Source organism: Falco cherrug, chromosome 12 (assembly GCF_023634085.1).
Source record: "Falco cherrug isolate bFalChe1 chromosome 12, bFalChe1.pri, whole genome shotgun sequence".
Classification (NCBI taxonomy): domain Eukaryota; kingdom Metazoa; phylum Chordata; class Aves; order Falconiformes; family Falconidae; genus Falco; species Falco cherrug.
Genome location: NC_073708.1, coordinates 33,196,115 through 33,215,728, shown reverse-complemented (window position 1 = coordinate 33,215,728; position 19,614 = coordinate 33,196,115). Strand labels below are relative to the sequence as shown.

At 40.0% G+C, this 19,614-nt stretch overlaps 1 protein-coding gene across 1 annotated transcript; it reads right to left on the bottom strand.

Annotated features, from left to right (window-relative positions):
- Positions 1 to 13,602: 13,602 nt before the first annotated feature.
- Positions 13,603 to 19,582, bottom strand: LEPROT (leptin receptor overlapping transcript). The gene is made up of 4 exons (XM_055724538.1): positions 19,440 to 19,582; positions 19,188 to 19,263; positions 18,194 to 18,380; positions 13,603 to 16,954 (listed from the first exon to the last, which is right to left on the bottom strand). Exons 1-4 carry the CDS (start codon positions 19,453 to 19,455, stop codon positions 16,838 to 16,840), a joined length of 396 nt encoding a protein of 131 aa, XP_055580513.1. The 5' UTR covers positions 19,456 to 19,582; the 3' UTR covers positions 13,603 to 16,837.
- Between the last annotated feature and the right edge of the window lie 32 nt (positions 19,583 to 19,614).

The following is a 19,614-nucleotide window of genomic DNA, read 5'->3' as shown; positions in this document are numbered from 1 at the left end:
ATGAGCACAAAAACATCAGTCCTTGATATTTCTAAGATCTGTCTCTTCATTTATGCAAATCTGTAATTCCTTTATAATCAGGTAATATATATTTTAAATAATATGCAGCTATTTATTACAGCTATTATACATTATAATTATATACCTAATATATAATACACAGTATATACATTATACTTAATATGTATAAAAATAATACACAATGTCAATTTGAGAGAGCAGAGCTGAGACCTCAGGGGACAGTGAGCCCCGATGGCAGCCCTGGCTGTGGCCAGCACAGGGCCAGCAGGGGCACCGAGTCGCACCGCATGGAGTGGGAGGAAGGAGGAGAGGAAAAGAGAGCAGCACTAAACATGCTCAGCTTCTCAAGGGACACCTCTTCTCCTGCTGAATCAGTGGAACAGGAGGGAGGAATATATAATATTTAAAACTTATTCTTAATTCTTTTTATAGTTTGGTAGCTCTGACTGTTAGGAATAAGCTTTCAAGGGAGGCAGAAGGGAACAGTATGCAGAAAATTCACTAGAAGGAATTTGCATCCCTTTTTAAGCCTTCACATGGCTGCATGAGAGGTCCCAGGTAATTAGTGCTGTCACCATTAATGAAGACTATTTCCCGAGTGCCAAAATGCAATTTGGCAAGAAGAAAATACTGGGTGCCTTTTTTTTTTTTTGGGGGGGGGGGGAGGGGAGGGGTTTGTGTGCAGCAAAAATATAAGTTTGGCTAAAAAAACATTCCTTCAACTAGCAGGCTCTGCATTTTAACTTACATTTTGACGAGTTATATGGGTTTGATATGTCTACTTAGTGGGCTTTCAAATAAAAACACTAGTTACTATAGTAACATTTACATCATAGGTTGTACTTATGCTGCCTCAGATACAGAAAACCAATCTGCTATGTTAACCTTTGTACTTCATTTCTGAAGTATTTTAAACGAGAAAGCTGTTTTCTAATAAATTGTTTTTCTTGAATTATTTTACTTCTCAGATTATACATTAAAATATGTTTGATCTCATTTTCTTTTAAATGACTAAGCCTCATGTGTGGGAACATGAAACCTGGTTCCAGAGAGAACAAGGAGAATGTATGTAGAAAGAAAACCACAGTACAAGTAAATGAGACAAATTTTGCTTTTCTAGTCCTGCTGTAATTTAGTTTCCTCTTGTAGAAATCATGGTAAAATGACAGATTATCATTTCTTTGGACAAATAGGCTTCTCCTCTGTAGCTTTTATTTTAGCCTGTTGAACAGCAAAGCAGCATGGCCTATTCTGAGATCTGCAGATCCTGCCCTTTCCACCGTTTGTCCAGCCTCTTAGCAGTTGATTTATCATTTTCAAGTGCTTCCGTTGGTCTGCTATATTTGCACCCCTGCATACCTATCAGCTTACTTTATGAAAGTTACAGTGAGTAAACACAAGACACAGAACATAGACAGCCCTGCTTAACCAGCTTTGTTCATGGGGATCCCCTTTACTGGCAGAACACTCCTCAAGCTTGCAGTGTCCTGATTTCATGCCTTATTGCTGCAAGTTGCCATGGTTAAACTCTGTTCCAACTGTACAGAAGCAAGATATTTACATAGGAAAGCGTGACCCTTTTTGGTAGATGAGGAAATGAAACAACAACATACAATACTAGAGAACAGGAGCCTATAGCTGCGCCTTTCTATAGTTCCTATCATCACAGGCAGGAACAAAGACTGAGTACAAAGGCACGATCAAGTTACAATAAAAGCAACTATTGAAAGGCTTCCTCTCGCATGTCCCTGTGGTGGGTAAAACAGAAATAAGCCCTCCACATCTTGTTACGTGTCAATTTCCCTACGTGAACTCTTCATCTTACAACACTTAGTACATTTCCAACTCACAGTAGCAGAATGAGATCCTCCATGACTTCACCCCTCTCCAAAGATGTACTTAAACACTAGGGAAATGTATTGGGGGAGGTGGGAATCGAATCAAATAAAGGGAATTAAAAAAAAAATGCAGCTTGACAGAGTAAAAGATCATTGGTGCTTTAGCCAGTGTTTTGGATTCCAGTAAAACCACTTCTCAATCATGCATTTGCCCAACAGGAATTAGCAGCTAAAAAACACAGAGAGCAAAGAATAATGGAAAAAGTGAAGGTAACTTACAGAGAGCTATCAAACACCTCTCCAATAGGTTGACTTGCTTTTTCCTTCTATTTTTCTTCCTGATGTATATACACTCAATACAGACTGTAGTGAAAGTGTGCATGAATGGGACTGTAGCACATCCAAAACACTGCTGGTCATGTTAAGTTACCCTTTGCCGATGTCATAATCATGGAAAAAACATGATTTGCTTTTGATTCCAAAAAGAAGAATTGTTTAGTCTATTATCCCCATAATCCCTGCCAGGATGAGAGCATCACTCAAACACATTTCAGTGAAAAGAAAGTAAACACCACTACTTTTTCCCTAAGGGAGTGGTGGTGGAAATCCATCTCCAGAAACACTTTATAAAACCTGGCAGCAATCGGAGTTTCTCAAGTGTGTCATCTAGCAGAGGGGATATGAATTCACAGAATATAACTGGTAGAGAAAATGAGCAGGTATTTTGAATAAATACCTTGATGAAAGAAAATCTAGGCCTTTTAGCAAGTTAGACATTTCTAAACCTGGCAGAAGTTTATCCTGCTGCTCAGTATGACGCTCATGCACTCAATATTACAGATGAAAAAAACCCACCAAATAAATGAAATGGCAGTCTAATCCAAATTAAGGCCATTTTTTTTTTTTGGTTTTGGCTATGGAAACACGGTTTTACTTCCAATGTTAATGTATCAGTGATGAGTTTCACCCAACACAAAATAGAAATCCCATCTACTTCGTGCTCACAAGAAATGAAAATGCCACCATTTTTTCATGAAAGCAGGGGAAGTTAGAGAAGGGGTACAAGGATCCTCAGCCACCTTGTCACACCATCCCTAAAGGGGAAAAAAATATCCTAGATAAAAAATGTCACACATCTTTCTTAGCTCTCTTCAGATGCATTATTCTCCTCTAAAAAAGGAATGGCTCATATGTCCGTCTACTGAAGAGGCCTTTTTAAAGGAGGACAAAAGAGGCAGTCCAGAACAGAAGAAACCCAACAATGTTCCTTGACAAATCTAACTGGAGCAGAGATTCTGGACATGTCACTGTCTAAGAGTACCAGACCTCCAGAGATTGAAACCACCTTCACATCAATGCATGTGAAGACCGCAAGGATCTGACTGTCATTTCATTTTTATGTTCTATTTGTAGTTAGAATCCCTTTGTGAATATTTCCTATACTGTAAGAGTAGCCAGTGCCTTCATAAACTGCTTATCAGACTTCATCCTGCAAAACAGAAGCCACACAACTACAATGGGAACTCCTAACCAAACCAATTCCTAATCCATCAAGGCATATTTAATGTCCTTAGTCTCATACGGCTGCAGCCAGCCCCATCACTCATCTGCTGTCCTTTAAGTGCCTGCAAGGCCACAGTGCTTTTGTCAGTGAGGCGAGCCTTAATTCTGCCTCTTCTCTCATTCCTCACACTTTACCTTCTCCCAGGCTGCGCTGTGTATAGATCTTCTCCAGCCTGCTACCTGTGAGCCCCAACTGCTTAGCAGACCAAGGCCAAAACTGGTCCTAATAGACTGCCTCAAAATTTGTTTTCTCCAAAATCAATTTCTACCTCCAGAGTATGAAGGAATACCTCTAAATTGATATTTAGACAGAAGTATTTTAAAACAAAGAAGGAGGAGAAGATTAACCGAAATTTTGAGTGTTCAGATGGACTGTCACGCTGTGGAGTCTCTGAGACTGTAAATTCCTTCAGGTGGAATCCATCTGGTTTATGCGACTTGTACAAAATTGAGTCAGTGCCAAGCAAATGCAGTGATTAAACTGTAAGCTACTATACCTGTATGACTAGAAGACACTATACATGGAGAAGATTTCATTGCTACGCATTTGGAATGGGTGCATTGCTTCTAAGCGTCAGGGTCAAAAGTAAATTGAGATCATCACAATGTATGAACTGCTGCTACAAGAACCACGTGCATTCACAACATATCAGTAATACCTACTTCTCATCTTAATTGCCTCTAGAATATGTTTTAAATCCTAGGAATAGCTGCAAAGCATTTTATAATGCTAAGATGAATACACTGTATTTTCAGAGAAGGCAGAACTCATCTTCAACACACCAGCCAGCGCAACATGCTGTGCAGCCCCAAGTACCATGCTCCCATTGTTACATACAACTCAGCTTGCACAGGAATTCAGCTTGCTGAGGGTACCAGGTATCTGAAAAAGCACCATCCCGTGTTTGCCCCTCCAGTTTAGCAACAACTGCTATTTTGAGTGTTTTGTCAAGTAAATATCAATTAATTTCATGGGGCTTTCTGGCAGCAGCCCTTTGGTGAGCTATCTCAGCCTAGAACTTTCTCCAGTCTATCGTGTTTGGATCTGTTTCATAATCAAGTGTCTACTAAGAACACACTTTTTTCTCCTAACTTCTGGAAAATTGTGTCACTTGCCCCAAAGTAGTTGCAACAATGAAAAACCTAAAAATCAAATTATTTTACCCAAGTATCAAGTGGAGTCCTAACATACTGCAACCAGTTTTCAGCTACTAGTTTTTCAGTGTTGCTTCAAACCACATCTTTAGGACCAATTTTAGGGGGAATCTGGCATCTATCCTTGAGGAACTGTGTCTCGCTCTCCAAAATCTGGCAGTATTTCATCCCTATTAAGATGCACTGTGACCAAGACACATTAGAAATCACATCTTACATGCATCTCAAAAACAGATTTACTGGGTTGCTGAGACATCATGTGCAGCAGTAAAGGCACTTCTGTCTCAGTAACTTTTCAGAGCCAGATCTTGCAATTTCAAAACATCAGGGAATATTCCAACAGAAGTGGCCAATAGTTTTAAAAGATCAGAAAAAATGGAGCGGAAAAAAAAAACCTGGGGAATGGGTGGACTTCCTATGCTGAGATGTTGACATTCTGCACGATGTTTTCTAGACAAATAATAATGGCTGAGAAGGCACAGCATGGGAAAACAGCGTGAGAAAAAAAACACACACAGGGTAGAGTGTGTGGTGGGAAGGCAGGGAAAAATGGGGTAGGAAGGGCCAGATATGGGAAGAAGCAAGAACAACAATCAGATGGACCACACTGAGGTGGAAATGATGTGTACAGATAGCCCTGGCACAGAGAGATGTGACCAAAGGGAAGATCATGGGATTCCAATACGAGGGAAGTGTCAACAGGGAGACAAAGCTCCAACAAAACAGGGGGTGAAGTCCCTGTGGAAGGACTCAGGCTACCATCAGGAAGGGTGCTGTGCCCTCATACTCGGGGGCTGGTGAGAGCACTTCTGACTGTGAGACTGGATTTTGAAAATATTACCCTCTGTACTTGGCAGCAAAAATTGGAGCAGTAAGGCATGGGCACCAAGCCAACAAGCAATGACTTGGACAGCTGTTTCCTAGCATAGCAACCCCAGTTTTCAGTGCCATGTGGCCTAGGCTCAGAGCACGCTGACGCATGGAGGGAGGGCTTGTGGGGAAGGAGGTGATTTGTATGGCATGTTTCATTCCCACATGAAATCCACTTGGGAAATGTTCCTTCAGACAGTATTACCTCCCACTGCCAAGTGCTCTTGCTTCTGCACAAGGAGGTAAAGGTTAAACCACTGCTGATGCTGGAGAAGAATGGGTAGGGAAGGAGTCAGTCCTCTCGTGCCGGTTACTATTGGCAAGGACCCACACCAGCAAACCTTGAAACCTAGACCACAAGGAGAGCAGACACGAATGTCAGTCCTTCCACATGACAAAAATGCTGTGCTATACAGAGACCAGAGCTGTTCATACAGGACTAGATTAGAGCAGAAGATTCAGGTACAGAACAAACTAGTATTTCACTTGTATCCCATGCCTTGCATCCTGTTGAAAAGTCACAGTCTTTGTTTTGCCTATTTAGAGGTACTCTGCACCTCCAAACATCAAGATTCTCCTGTACTGACTGGTTATTTTAGCCAAAAAGGTCTCCACTTGAAGCGTGACAAACACAAATCTAATTTGATTACTCAGTTCAGACAGGTTTTCCCTTCAGAAAGTTCATATTTAATGCAGCATTATTCCATCATGTGTCTGACTGCAGGACACCTGAATGGCTGCTAATACAGTGCCACCCATGGATAACCCCAGCTAAGCAGCAGTTGCCTTTCCCTCCACCCTGCCACTTTTCATTTTCACCACTCCAGTTTCCTTGTTTGTGGGTTAAAGAGATAAAATTGACTATTGCACATGATTAATAAAACTAACTGCAAAAGGTTTCATTTTGGGTAGGAAGTTTTGATGTTTAAATGGGAACAGAATAGCCTAAATCCTGTTCCCCTACTCAGCCTCCAAATAAAAATACAGTAACATATGTCCTATTACAGCAATTTAAAAGTTTTCAAAAGGCCAGGGAAATGCTATCAAGTTAACATGATTACTAAAAGTGCTACAGGAAAACACGTATTGACTGATCCTCATAATGAGTTTACCTACAAGACTTCCTCATTACCTGCACATTACAGAAGAGATTTAGTGAAGAGAATACAATTAGCTTCAGTAACTTGCAATACCTCACACCATAACTGAGAAGAGTTGTATACAATAAAAACAGGCACTTAAATGTCACACAAATAGATGGAAGAATGATGGGTTTACCCTTTGATTTACTTACACAAAGCCTTTTACAAAGACCAAGAAAGTTCAGGATCTCTTTTTAAGTGATCCACCAAAACTGACGGTTTATTTCTATCTGTGTAATTATTCTTGTCACCTAAGAACAAGGATTATGCAGAGATATCAGTGCTGTCATAAACTATGACTTCCATCACTTGTCAGAAGCGTTCACCATATAAACAGAAGATGAAACTAAAATTAAGTTAATTGGGCCATTTTTCATACCAAAGGAGAGGTATACATTTTAAAAATACCTTACAGCCCCAGGTCTGAGAAACCATTTTTGAACAAACTTCACACAGCGAAACACAGTAAATCACAAACACTGCCAGAGGATATACTTTCAAGAATTACAAAGCCAACAGTTTTTATATTTGATAAAAAAGCCTTCCATTCTGTACAGAGCTTAGGACATGAGTAAGTTTATATTTAAAACAGAACATTAAAAGACATCCAAATATGCCAGATCAGAACTAGTGGAAAAGTTTATCTTTCAAAACTCCTAAAAACTATTAAAGTCTTTAAAGTTTAGCACAAGGAATTTACTGGTTATGTCACTAAAGAGACGGGTAATAAATTACAGCCTAATTACAATCCTATGTGACCTTTTTTTAAGATCAGAATTATCACCACTGCATCTTAAGAAAAACTGTAAACTTCAATCTGTCTGTACATACCAGTGTAGCACCGCAGCTGCCAATGGTCTCACGTGGAGCTGCACCACGAGGAACCACTACCTTTTTATTTGCTCCACACTCTGTTGCCTCTTGCCTTCTCAAAAGCAATGACACATGACATTAATCTACTTCAGCTGCACTCTTTCTCTTAAGTTTAAATAAAAGACTTCCACTGAAATTAAATAGGACTATGAAGGTACCAAACTATGTACTGCTCACTGAGGGAACGGAGAAGTCAGGCCTAACCTGAAACCCAGTGATTTCAAGGAGCTGAATCAAGCTCTGAAAACAGCAAGATTAACTGACTTATGCAGGCCCAAATCCTCTCGCTAGTTAACAATAAACTACCACCATCATTTAGTTCAAATCAACCCCCAGACAACTAACTGACCAGCAAGAGAAAATTTCTTCTGTAAGTTTTTTTTCTTTTTTTGTCTTTCAGGTGACTTGCTGCAGGAAAACAGATTTTTCTTTCAATGTACACACTACGATCTTATTTTCAATGAGGTATTTGGTTCCATGCTCAAATCTGAGTACTGTTGTACTGCAAGAGTGGACTCTTTCCTCATCCTGGAGTCATTATGCATAAAATTCTATGTTTTAGAAAGAAGTTACACTTACGAAAGTCTGCAATGGGAGTATATGAATATATACGTATGTATTAGAGCTACCATTTTTCCCCATTACCATGCTATGTCCCAGTTGTGCCTGTGCAAGTATACGTTTACATGCCACTAGAAAAGCATGAGTCCTGACCTGCTATAAGACTCCAGTTATCAGATATTCTGTGGCAAACTCAGTACTTGAATCCCAGTGGTGGAAGCATTGTTGGAAATAAGTAAAACCACTCCTGTGAGGATCTCATACAGAATTCACTGAAACTACCAGGAGGCTTTCCACTGATTTTTAGGGGATTTTGGCTTAGACTTTTAAGTGAAGATAAATGGTAAACTTTTAACAAACATTTTTCTCTACACAGGAAAATCAGGGATATCTAGACACTTCTGCTGTGCCAGTTGTACTGGAGTGAGGTTAATGAAATGCATCCTGGTACAGTGACTACTGGCTTTAACTAGTAATGCCGGATTTATATCATGTATTAATACATGATGCTCAAAAAGCACATTCTTTAAGAGCATGTGCTAATTTCTCTGAAATTAAGGACTCTGTCTCAAGGCTACCCATACAACACCTGTTATGCTTAGTCTTACCACATCTAAAAACAGGCCCTGGATAATCCTCGTTACATCCCAAGGGACCTTCTGGGGAATTAGCTTTCAAGCTCTCTGGCTCATTAAGACATTTGACAGACAAGTGACTACAACAGGAGTTAGCATTCAGGAGCTCACACAAACTGTTGTGCAGCTCTCAAATTCAAGGCCAAGCATCCACCTTAGACAGACAAAATGTTTTAAGTTAGCCAGTGTTGTGGTTAGAAAATGCAAACTCTTTCCTTAAACAAGGTTGTACACTAAGAAAAGATAATTGCTTTTATATGCATATTACTATACCAAGTTATACAACAAATCGTGGCTTTAAGAGCAGAGACAGCAAAAGGCAGATAAGGGAAAATGGGCTAAGGACAATCAAGACAATATAGCACTCAAAAGGAGGAGGAACAATTGCCCAAGCTACTTCTCTCTGGTTAAAGAAACGGTCATCTCAGAATGGTTTCTTGTATCTGAGAAAGTCAGTCCTTACAGAAGGGCACTGAGTATTTTTAGACTTTTTCTGTTAAACACAAGTTTTACATGATTAGAAATTGGAAGTCAGAGCCATCTAGAAACAATCAGTATTTTATGACATAGTTCTTTCTGAATTGCCACTTGTCTACCCCTCTTTTCATCTTGTTAACACTATCCATAAATCAGTGTGTGTTGTTTTGAACATGCAACTTGCTTTTGGCTCAGCTTCTTGCAACACCTGGAGCTGACAACAGCTCAGTCCCATCAGGGCAGATGAGCAAGGACAGGCTGCAGTTACTGACCATGGGAGTTAAATTCACTCTCTTATTCGGGAGAACTTGGAACTGTCAGCAAAAACTGAGGGGACAGTTGCTTTGGGCTGGTTTTGTTTGATCGGTTTTTAATGGAACTGTAGCTAAAGGCCTACCTGGAGCAGGGAGGGGACCCCCCCTCAGCCCTGCGGTAAGCTAGGGTTAGGTAAGGGACCCGAGGGCATTCTGAGCAACCCCAAGAGTTAGGATGAGGGCTGGAGTCACAACAGAGCTCCAGTTCAACACCTGCTTGGAGCTGGAACCCTCTGGGCTTTCCTTGCAGCCTGGGCCCTGGGGGAAAAAGACTACAAGATGAAGAGAACAGACTAACTATGGCATACAACCACTGTAAAGAAGAGAGGAACAGAGGCACCTGTATCCATCTTAAGGTGTCCAAAGGGATTTGAATAATCCAAATCCTAACTGAGGATATTTGCTGAATCTTAATTAACCCAATACTCACGAGACTACAAGATAAAAACTGTGCATTTTGAAATTGTTTCTAATGAATATCCACCTAGCTATTCAAAGATCCTTGTAAACTAATACATTTTCCACTGTAGATTAATTTTAATTAAACAGCAAAGTATTTGTTATGAACGCAATCTTTGAAGGAATAACTAGAAGAGACAGCACGCTCTGGACTGCCTAAGGTGTATTATTTTGTATTATCTGATACAAAAGGTAAAATCTATGTATGAATATATAAGAAATATTCTGCATTTCTTAACATTTTAAAACTGAACTAAGAGCAGAATTCTCTTTCAAGATTTACGATATGGGAAATTATTTTATCACTACAGACTCATTTAAAACATTCTCATGTCTCATTGTAGTTAATAGCATTTATTTAATCAGAAAAACCAGAATACCAAAGAAAGAGTGGCCATGTTGGGTGACGCTGAGCCATGTTACTAGAAACAAAGACGAGCTGTTAAATCCTCTCCCCAAGTGCCCTCTGTTGAAATACAGGCATACGGATTTTTGCAACCAACATCACCCCCATACCGTGCACAGCACAGCCAGAAGAACCAGGCATGCAGACAAGATGGACAGCCTACTGCATGGAAGTGACTCATAAGCATGCTCACAGATTGCCCTCAGACATTAAGGGTTTCATCACTGAACTGGATTAGGCCTCTTTCATCCCTCCTTCCCCACCCCACTGACCCCAACAGCAAATTCCCATCAGCTTCAAAAACGGAGAACTTGATCAGTAGCCAGTACGTTACAACTATTGCAGCTTTTGTTTCCATGTTGTGTAAAGGCTTTCTTCTTCTTTTTTTTTTAAAAAAAAGATGGAAGACTGGTAACAAAGACTCCTATTATACTGTGAAATGGTAGTCTTAGGCAGGAATTAAATGAATAACAACATCACAAGCCCAGATCAAACAGTCACAACAAAGGGTAAGCAAAACATAAATGTTGCGATCAATCCTCTTATTCCAAGCATATGCTTTGCAAAGCACAATAAATACCTTTTAACTTCTCCCCAAATCCTCAAGTAAACAAAACTACGCAAGTATCATTTGTCATTTATTCACACTGATCAAGAAAATGAAAGCACCTTTTCCAGTATACTGGAAAATAAAGCTCAAAGCAGGTGTTAAAACCAAAATTCAGACATCAATAGCCTCAGATAACCCCCTGGACCCACCACAGGAGACATCAGCACACTTTTTTGACTCGAGCTGTCTGAGCCTCAGCACTCTGTTCTCCATTGAAGGGTTTCAAATGAACAATATATACAATATACAATATATACAACTTGAGCTTGAATATGATTTTGGGGTTTGGTTTTTTGCAGGTGTGTGGTTTGGTTTTTTTAAACTCCACAAAAATGCACAGTTAATTTTACCAGCATCCCCCAGGAAAACATGCAATTAAAAATACAATAAAACACAGGCAACTTCCACCACTGAATGCCAGTTCAGCTGTCCACAAACAAACCACTAACAAAGAGATATCAGGGTTTCAGATCATGACACCTGGGGAGGAGGACTGCTGTGACTACATATTGGAAATTCTTCCTTTTAATAGACAGCAATGTTATAAGGACGTTTCACAGGAAGAAGTCTTCCCCACAGGCAAAGACTCTGTGCAAAATTACATATAATAGTTTTGCTTTAATTATGCTCATTATACATAACTTACTTAAATACGAAGCTCTAGGTTTAGTCTCACTTTGAAAACAAACTTCCTCCTATCCCCTAAGAATTTTCAGGGGGGAAAGAGGTATGTTTTTATAAACCCTGTCCATTCCCCAGCAGTATCTGCCTCATAGATGGCCGTAAGGACCCCCAAGTGTTGAAGGCCAGCAGGAAAAAAAAAAAAAAAAAGCTATGCGCATGCAGACAAGGGATGAACAACCCCTTGGGAGAGGAAGCAGGGAACAACCAACCAGTCCATTTAAAATGAACCATTAGAAAGCAGTAGTATCCAGAATATTTGTTAAAATCTACAGCTAGTCATGGGAAGCAGTAATTGCAGAAAAGTACATACCCCAGCTGAAGCGCTAGTCATGGGGCATAGAAAACTGTAATCAATTTTTTATAATAACCTAGAGACACAGCTGAAATAAACCTCAACACCAAGAACAAGAGCAAAACAATAAATGTGAAAGAAATACAGGAACAGGCCACTGGAGAAAATGTTTCTGTAAGAGCATCCAGCTGATCTTTAAAATGTAATCACAGTTCACCAGTCGATAACGTATGTACAGAAGCATTAAGAGACACTTCCCTCTAAAGCCCTGCAGTATGTACTGGTCATGTATTTGCAGGGGCCACTTAAACAAATCAATCAGTCATTACTACCTTGTGTGCATCCAGCTTAATGAAATAGTCTTTTCATCTATTATCATAGACCAGAAACAATCCCTGTGGAGTAAATGCTGTAGTATCTTAAAAGTTGTGCTGTGATAACAATTGAGATCAGGGTTATAGAGATAATTTTAGAGCTTTACATAATTTTCAGTTTAACAATAAATATCTACATGTGGCTTACCAGGACAAGTTTGCTTGGTTAACTCTTGGGTACTAATGAGCTTACATTCATTTTATGGGATTAAAGTCTGTTTAAAGTTTTTAGAAAGTTACCCAAGGTCATAACTAGTTTGGAAGGTTACCAGCTTTATTAGAGGGCTGAAGAGACTACGAAACCAGCACAAAACTGATCTTGGTACCTGTGAGCAGGTACCCCCCTGTTCCTGACCCCAGTGCTGGGTTAACAGTTGGACTTGATGATCTCAGAAGTCTTTCCCAACCTAAATGATTCTATAATTCTGTATTTTATGTATTCCCTTCAGCTAGGTATATGTTGGCAGGGAACAGCTGTTAACTACAAAAAGAAGCAGCTACAAGAACAAGGGTGGGAGGGATAGGAAATAGAAGTTATACCACACAGATAATACTAGCAAATACAGAACCAGGTTAAATAAGGGAGCTACGGAACCAAGCCTGGAGCCTGAAGTTACTCTACATGCAAAGCGTGAGTGGAGTGAGGCAGTACAAAACAGCAATCCCAAACATTTGTTTTGCAAAAGAGGGCAAAGCTAGCAGCTAACCGATTCAAAGCTCAAATAAACTCACCTTGTCCAAAGCTTAGTTGCTCAAATTATTGCTGTAAACAGAAAGCATCAGCTATTCAGAACACATCAGCTATAGCCTTCTCCTGATGGTGGGTGCTTTTGCAAATGGATTAATAACTGAGCAGGTTTCATTTTCACAAGATCAAAATCACCCACTTCAATATATTCACCAACTTAACCACAGAAGTACCGACCTAGAAAAGACGGACAGCTTTGATGCCCTCTGCATCCCTGCCCATAAGTGCTGACTGTGAGCTGATGTGTCAAACTCTGGACTCTTGAAGCAAGGAAAGCAGAAGAGGTCAAGTGCTACCTTACATACCAGCTTTTTTTGAATGCCTTCAAAAAGCTCACAGATTTACTGTGTACATAAGAGATAAGTGATGATAATTTCGCATACTTGAGTACGGCCTCTACAATACATTCTAATGCATGCCATAGCAGGAATTCCACCCACTGCAATTAGATCACGGCTTCTGAAATTTGTTTGCTCTACCATTTACACCATTATGAAAGCACCACTGGATGTCTTCTCTTACCTTTCCTTGCACAGGAGAGTTCTGTTGTCACCTCTTGAAATTTAAGACAGACAAATACTTAAGCATCAAATATGTTTATTAAGCAATTCAAAAAGTCAGTTTTATTAGACAATTTGAAAAGAAAAGTAGACTATATTTTAATTTCCATGTTTTAATACTTCATCATCTCAAGAACCTGGCAATCACAGAAAATAAAAATAATGTTTACAAAAGTTACAAAAGCTGCACTGCATTCTGAATTACAGAAAACATGATTAGTTGACAAGGAAGCTTTATAAACCACAGTAACAGATTTTTCAGCTGATTATGAAACAGTGATACTGCCATGTATATGCATTCACAAAATCAGCATATTATTGAAATTAAGGCACTTTGGATACATAGTATTCACTTCCATATAGGAAAACAATTTCAGAGAAACCACAGTAAATGGCTACTGGTAGATAGTGCCAGTATTTGCAGTACTGGCCATCAAAGCACCAGGTTTGTGTGAATGAGTGAAGCTCTTGATAAAAAAAAGCACTGTTTGTTTGGTTTTTTTTTTACCCTACTTGCTATCAAAGAGTCATTCAAGCAAATTTACTTTTAAAGAGGTCAAGGAAGATTTCCACAATTTAAACACTGAACACAATTTTTAAAGTTAAACATTTAAAAACAAAAGTCCATGGTGAAAACTGCATGAAGTTCACATTAAGGATTAGTGCATGTAGTTGCTTCAAAAGAAGAAAAAAAAACCCCAAAACACACAACACCCAAACATTGACCTTCTCCACTCGGCATCTACCTGCCATTTCATGAGATCCCCACCAACCACAGTAATACCAAAGGAAATACAGTACAATAGAGTAATTTGTCAAGGAAGCAACCTCTCTTCAAGACCACACTTTCTAGTCCTCCTTTTCATTTCAGATTGTCATGTTTACTGCCTGTATCCCAGTCCGCCACAAGCACACTATTTACTAACATCTACAACAGATCCTACAAATACTGATACTCTAATTTAAAGAAAAATTAATCTCAGCTGTTTTTCACACCACTGTCTTGAAAGCAAAATTTCATCAATAATTGAATAGTTTTGTAGACTTCCATCGCAGCCTTTGGTATGTAAATTCTGAGTAAAAATACTCAAGAATCTAACCATGCAAGCACATGAGTATTTTAACAGGAGTTCAATAGAATTATTAGGAATGACATTAGGCATTTATAGGATCAGGCACTTAAATTGTGTATTATTGTTGCTGTTTTACTTCACTAATTTGAATAAAAAATGCCATTGTAGATGAAAAAAAGCAACTTCAAAAACCAGAGCAGGAATTATACGTGGAAACTATGTTTAAACAACTTTGCTCATAATTAGAACAAATAATTTCCACAGTAGTACTTTATAAATCAGTAGGGTCCAACAGATTTCATCTAAAGTCAGGAAGAAGACACTGTAAAAGAACTTGTTTATGCACAGCATCTTTACAAGTGTATTCCTGCTATGTCTTCCATGAAGCATTAACATCCAGACAAAACCCCCCTGTCCTTTAATGTTAATTCTTTTTTTACAAGAGTAACAACCTAGACACACTTCAATATAAAACACAGCTACTCAGCATTTCTCAGCACTGAATGATTCACCTTATGCACACCTGAAGTTTGAATTTAAAACGTAATTAACCTACCTATATATTCCATTCCTGCTTAAGTAGTATTACATTACTTGGACAAAGAATGATTTCCATAACTAGTACTGGAGTGCTCATGTAACATTCATTAAATTGTGAACCTCTGCTCTGCACAGCAATCCACAGGACACCATTTTGCAGTACACAAGTATTGAGAGAGTTTGAAGAGCAGCATTAAGTAGTTCTGTACAACTCAGGGGGCAAAAAGCATTGCGTTGGTGAAGCTGCCACATCTTGCAGGGTGGATTCTACTACTTCCTTACACAGCATCCCTCACAACTATACAGGGTGATAGCAGTCAGCTGTGAACTCACTCATGTAACTATAAAAAACTCATATGCAATCTACTAGTCTAAAGAACTTGCCACAGTAATACACACCCTACACAGAAATTCAGCTTCATATTTCACAGAGAAGAAACCTCTTTATGTCCATTTTTCTATAAAAAAATAAACTAAGGGGTCTCTTCCTTTACCCCTTTGCAGATTACTGAAATATCTTCTAGAGTTAGGGTTGTATCAGAATGCATTTCTACAAAACTACATGCCTCCACAATTTGCAGGATTGAGCGAGTCAAAACAGTAAAGTTTCCTTTTATAAGTATGATTATGTGAATGTTTACTAGGATAATGCTATTTGAAAATATAGTGTCTTAATATAACAATCCTTTCTCACAGACAAAAACATTAGTAGTAGAGTAAGTATGTTTTAAAAGCAATGAGAACTTGAGGAGATAGGAAATCCTACCTAGCAGAACACTCACTTCTTCGCAATTCAGGCATTTCACACTTGAGAATACAGAGTTGAATACTACATTGTGATTGTAAGTGTCCTGAGCATTGTTTCGTCTTTTGTGAACCTTCATAAGAGAAGTAATGTCGGCTCTAAGCGTTAAAGCGGCATCAAAATATATTCTTCCTAAATCTATCCACAATTGTTAAGTTGAATAGGGACAAAGCCCTAGTATCTTTGCAGGGTGGAGAATTATTTTTTTTAATTTAACACCGTTAAGTGGAAGGAAGAATTTTAACTGGGGTTATTTTATTTTTCTTTCACTAGGTAGTAAAAGAGTTAGCGTAACTTATGTTTGGTTTCACATTATCAAGAAAAACCCCACTAAAATAATAATTACTCAAATGGCAAGCAAGTACTCATTCATCCCTAATCAAAGCAGAAAAACTGATCAAGCTGAACAATACCAAGTAGGATAATCTTTATATTGGCCTATTTTGATTACAGTTAAAAAACCCAAGATGCATGCTGACCAATATCACATGTATCAATGATACTACTGTGATTATAACAAAAGTTAGTGCATATATAATGAAAAAATTACTAAAACAGCTTACACTTTGTAAACTTGTATGGGGACAAATTCGCAACAGTGATTCCAGCTTTTACAGAATACATTAAGACAGTTGGCACAGGGGCCTTTTCTGTTTGGTAGAAATGCATTTTTAAAAAGCATGTTACGATCTGATAATGGAAAACTACATGCATATGCACATACGTACATGTCAGCGTGCACACACACATATGTTATAATATATACACATATACACACACAGGGTATACATATGGTGATAAATGCTGTAAAATATTACCAGCATCAAGAGCGATGTCCTACCACTGTTCCCAGCTAAAGTCATCTCCTCTACCAAACACAAGAAAAAAGCCTAAAATAGTAAGGAAAATTACTGCATTGCCAGCCAGCACCAGACCACAGGCTCCCCACTTGATCTGAAATGCAAGGAAATGAAACAATCAAAGCAGTTCTTACAAGTCAGGTTCAGGCCAGTTTTTTATATGCATTAGATAAACTAAAACTATACAGAAAGGTGCTAAAAGACAAACAATAAATAATTAAATTTATGTGACTAATTATTCAATTAGCAACCACTCATATTACTAATACAACACTTCAACAGACAGGCTAATAATGCTATGTTTTAGAACAAAATAATTACCTTGCCACACAAATCAGTAAAACATACCAAGTCATAGAAATATCTGGTGAAACTAGCGCTCTCCCTTAATTGCTATGCAACAAAATAAAAGATCACCTTTCAAATAAACATTAATAACAAGCATAGAAAACAGTACGTGGTCTTCAAGGTAAATAGCGTTCTTTAACCATCTGCCTGACTAAGTTTACTAAAATAAGTGACATTTACTTAGAAAAGATACAGCTATGATTTAGAGTTCCCCCTCGTGGTCACCTCTGCTTCTGCCTACTGTCAGGTCCACAACTTAAAAACAATAAATGCAGCGTCAAGGAAATTGTGCATTACAAATAAATTACAACTAAGCACACAAGTCTTAAGCAAAACTGAAAGACTGAAGGGGAGAAACAATGCAACACACAGAAACGTCACTGGGTAGTTTCGGAGACAGGACAAAAGTTTTTTTGCCTTGCAAACAATCATGACAAAAATCTCACCACTTTAGAGCAGTTCAGAAAGCAAAGAGAAAAGAAGCTAGCAGAATTTCCTCTGACTTTGAGGGGACAAAGCATGAGCTTTGGAAATGCTTTGAAAACCAGAAGGGCAGCTGTGGAAGTATGGCCTTTTATCTTTTAACTGATAATGCACTCCAGTCACCAAGTTTTCAGCATCCTAGATGGAGAAAGCAGACATTCTGAAATAAAAATAAGGAAGGTGGCACAAGAAGCGGTGCAAAAGTTGATGAGAGAGAGGCACGAGATGTAGGAGGAGATAATAGATAATATCTCATAGTGGACCAAAACAAATCTGGGAAAAAACCAACAGCTAACAACTTTCCAGTCGCACAAGTCCTTTTTTCAGGTCAAAAAGCAGCATTAAGATGACAAAATTTCAGCAGAGTAACTATTTTCATCAGAATCTAGAAACACTGCAATAACGAAGTTAAGGACAGGATTTACAAACAGCAACCGCGCACTTTAAAGTAATCTTAAAGACATCAGTAACTGGTGTCTTAAAATCAGCAAGCAGAACTTACCGCTTCAACCCGTGCAAGGATTATAGGAAATCCAAAGGCAGAAACAACAATTCCAGTTGTGAAGAAATATGCCAATTCTCTGCAGGCACTGCTGGCTGCATCACTGTCATCACTCACTCTTTTTGCAATGAAGTGGGGAATGGGGCAGATGAAGTAAAATATTAAGACAAACAGAGGCCAGTACACACTGGGGAGAGGCGAAAAAGGAAATACATGATCAGTTTAGATGGATGCTTCAGTAAAAAGTATCTTCTGTTTAGACGAATTAATTGCAGTAGCTGTAATCCTACTCTATGGTTTGAGAAGTGGATTACGTGATTTAACCACAAGTTTTCACCCAAACGGGCAGCCCCACCTCGCTCTCCCTGCATACTGGTACCAGCACCCACAGGGCCTCGCACAGCGCCGGGGCAACCCTCTCAGAGGGCCCAGCAGTAATTTATTTCACGTTCGCACCATCTTTCTGATTCAACTCACATCACCGCCTCACAAAACCCACAGCCACCACACAGGGAACAGGAAGCGCGGGCAGGCGGGACAGGAACCAAGAACTTTCCCAAATTAAAGGGACCCTGGAGTATGAACGAGGCGCCCGCGAAGGCACGCCCTGGCACCATCACCTCCCTGCCCAAGCGCCCATTAGCGTCACCTGGACATCTAAGAGGAATGACACATCCCAGCCGGAGTCCTGGGCGTTTGAAGAAACAGGGAAGCGAGGGAAGGAATTGTGCGAGAGTAAAAACCACTGTTTAGCAAGATGGCACTGCTTTTCCTGAGAAAGTATAAAGCTGTTTTCAGTCACTTTTTGAACAGAAACACAGGTCCTGGCTAAGAGGTGGTATTTAAGCACAACAAGCTGCCAGGTGTCAAGAGCCAGAAAGCAGGTGACTGCCGGGAGATTACCAGAGCCAAAGAGCTCAACTAAATGAGATTAACACCTCAATTAACAGGTACCAAGAAGGCCAAGTTTTGGAAACGAAGCCGGCCGGCTCACCCGTAGTACTCCAGGGCGCAGCCCAGCATGAGGAAGGTCAGCCCGATGGCTCCGCTGAAGGACAGGGCCACGAGAGCTGCAACGGCACAAGGCGGGGTGAGGCGGGAGCTGCCTCACCCGTCCCCGGTCACCGCTCCCCGCGCCACCCGCCCGCCCCCGCCGAGGCGCCGCCCGGGCCGTGGAAGAGCAGCGCGGCCGCACCGCACCCTCGGGGGGCGAGGGGAAGGGCGGCGGGCCGGCAGCGCTCCCTACCTTTGATACCCGCCATGTTCGGGCCGCTGCACGACGCCGAGCTGAGGTGGCGACGGGCGACTTCCGCCTACCGACCACTCGCCCCGCCTCGCACCACGTGAGCGGCCGCCTTAAAGGGCCCGCGCCACGGAGGCGGCGGTGGCCGGGCTACCCCGCCGCGCTCCGGAAAAGGGGG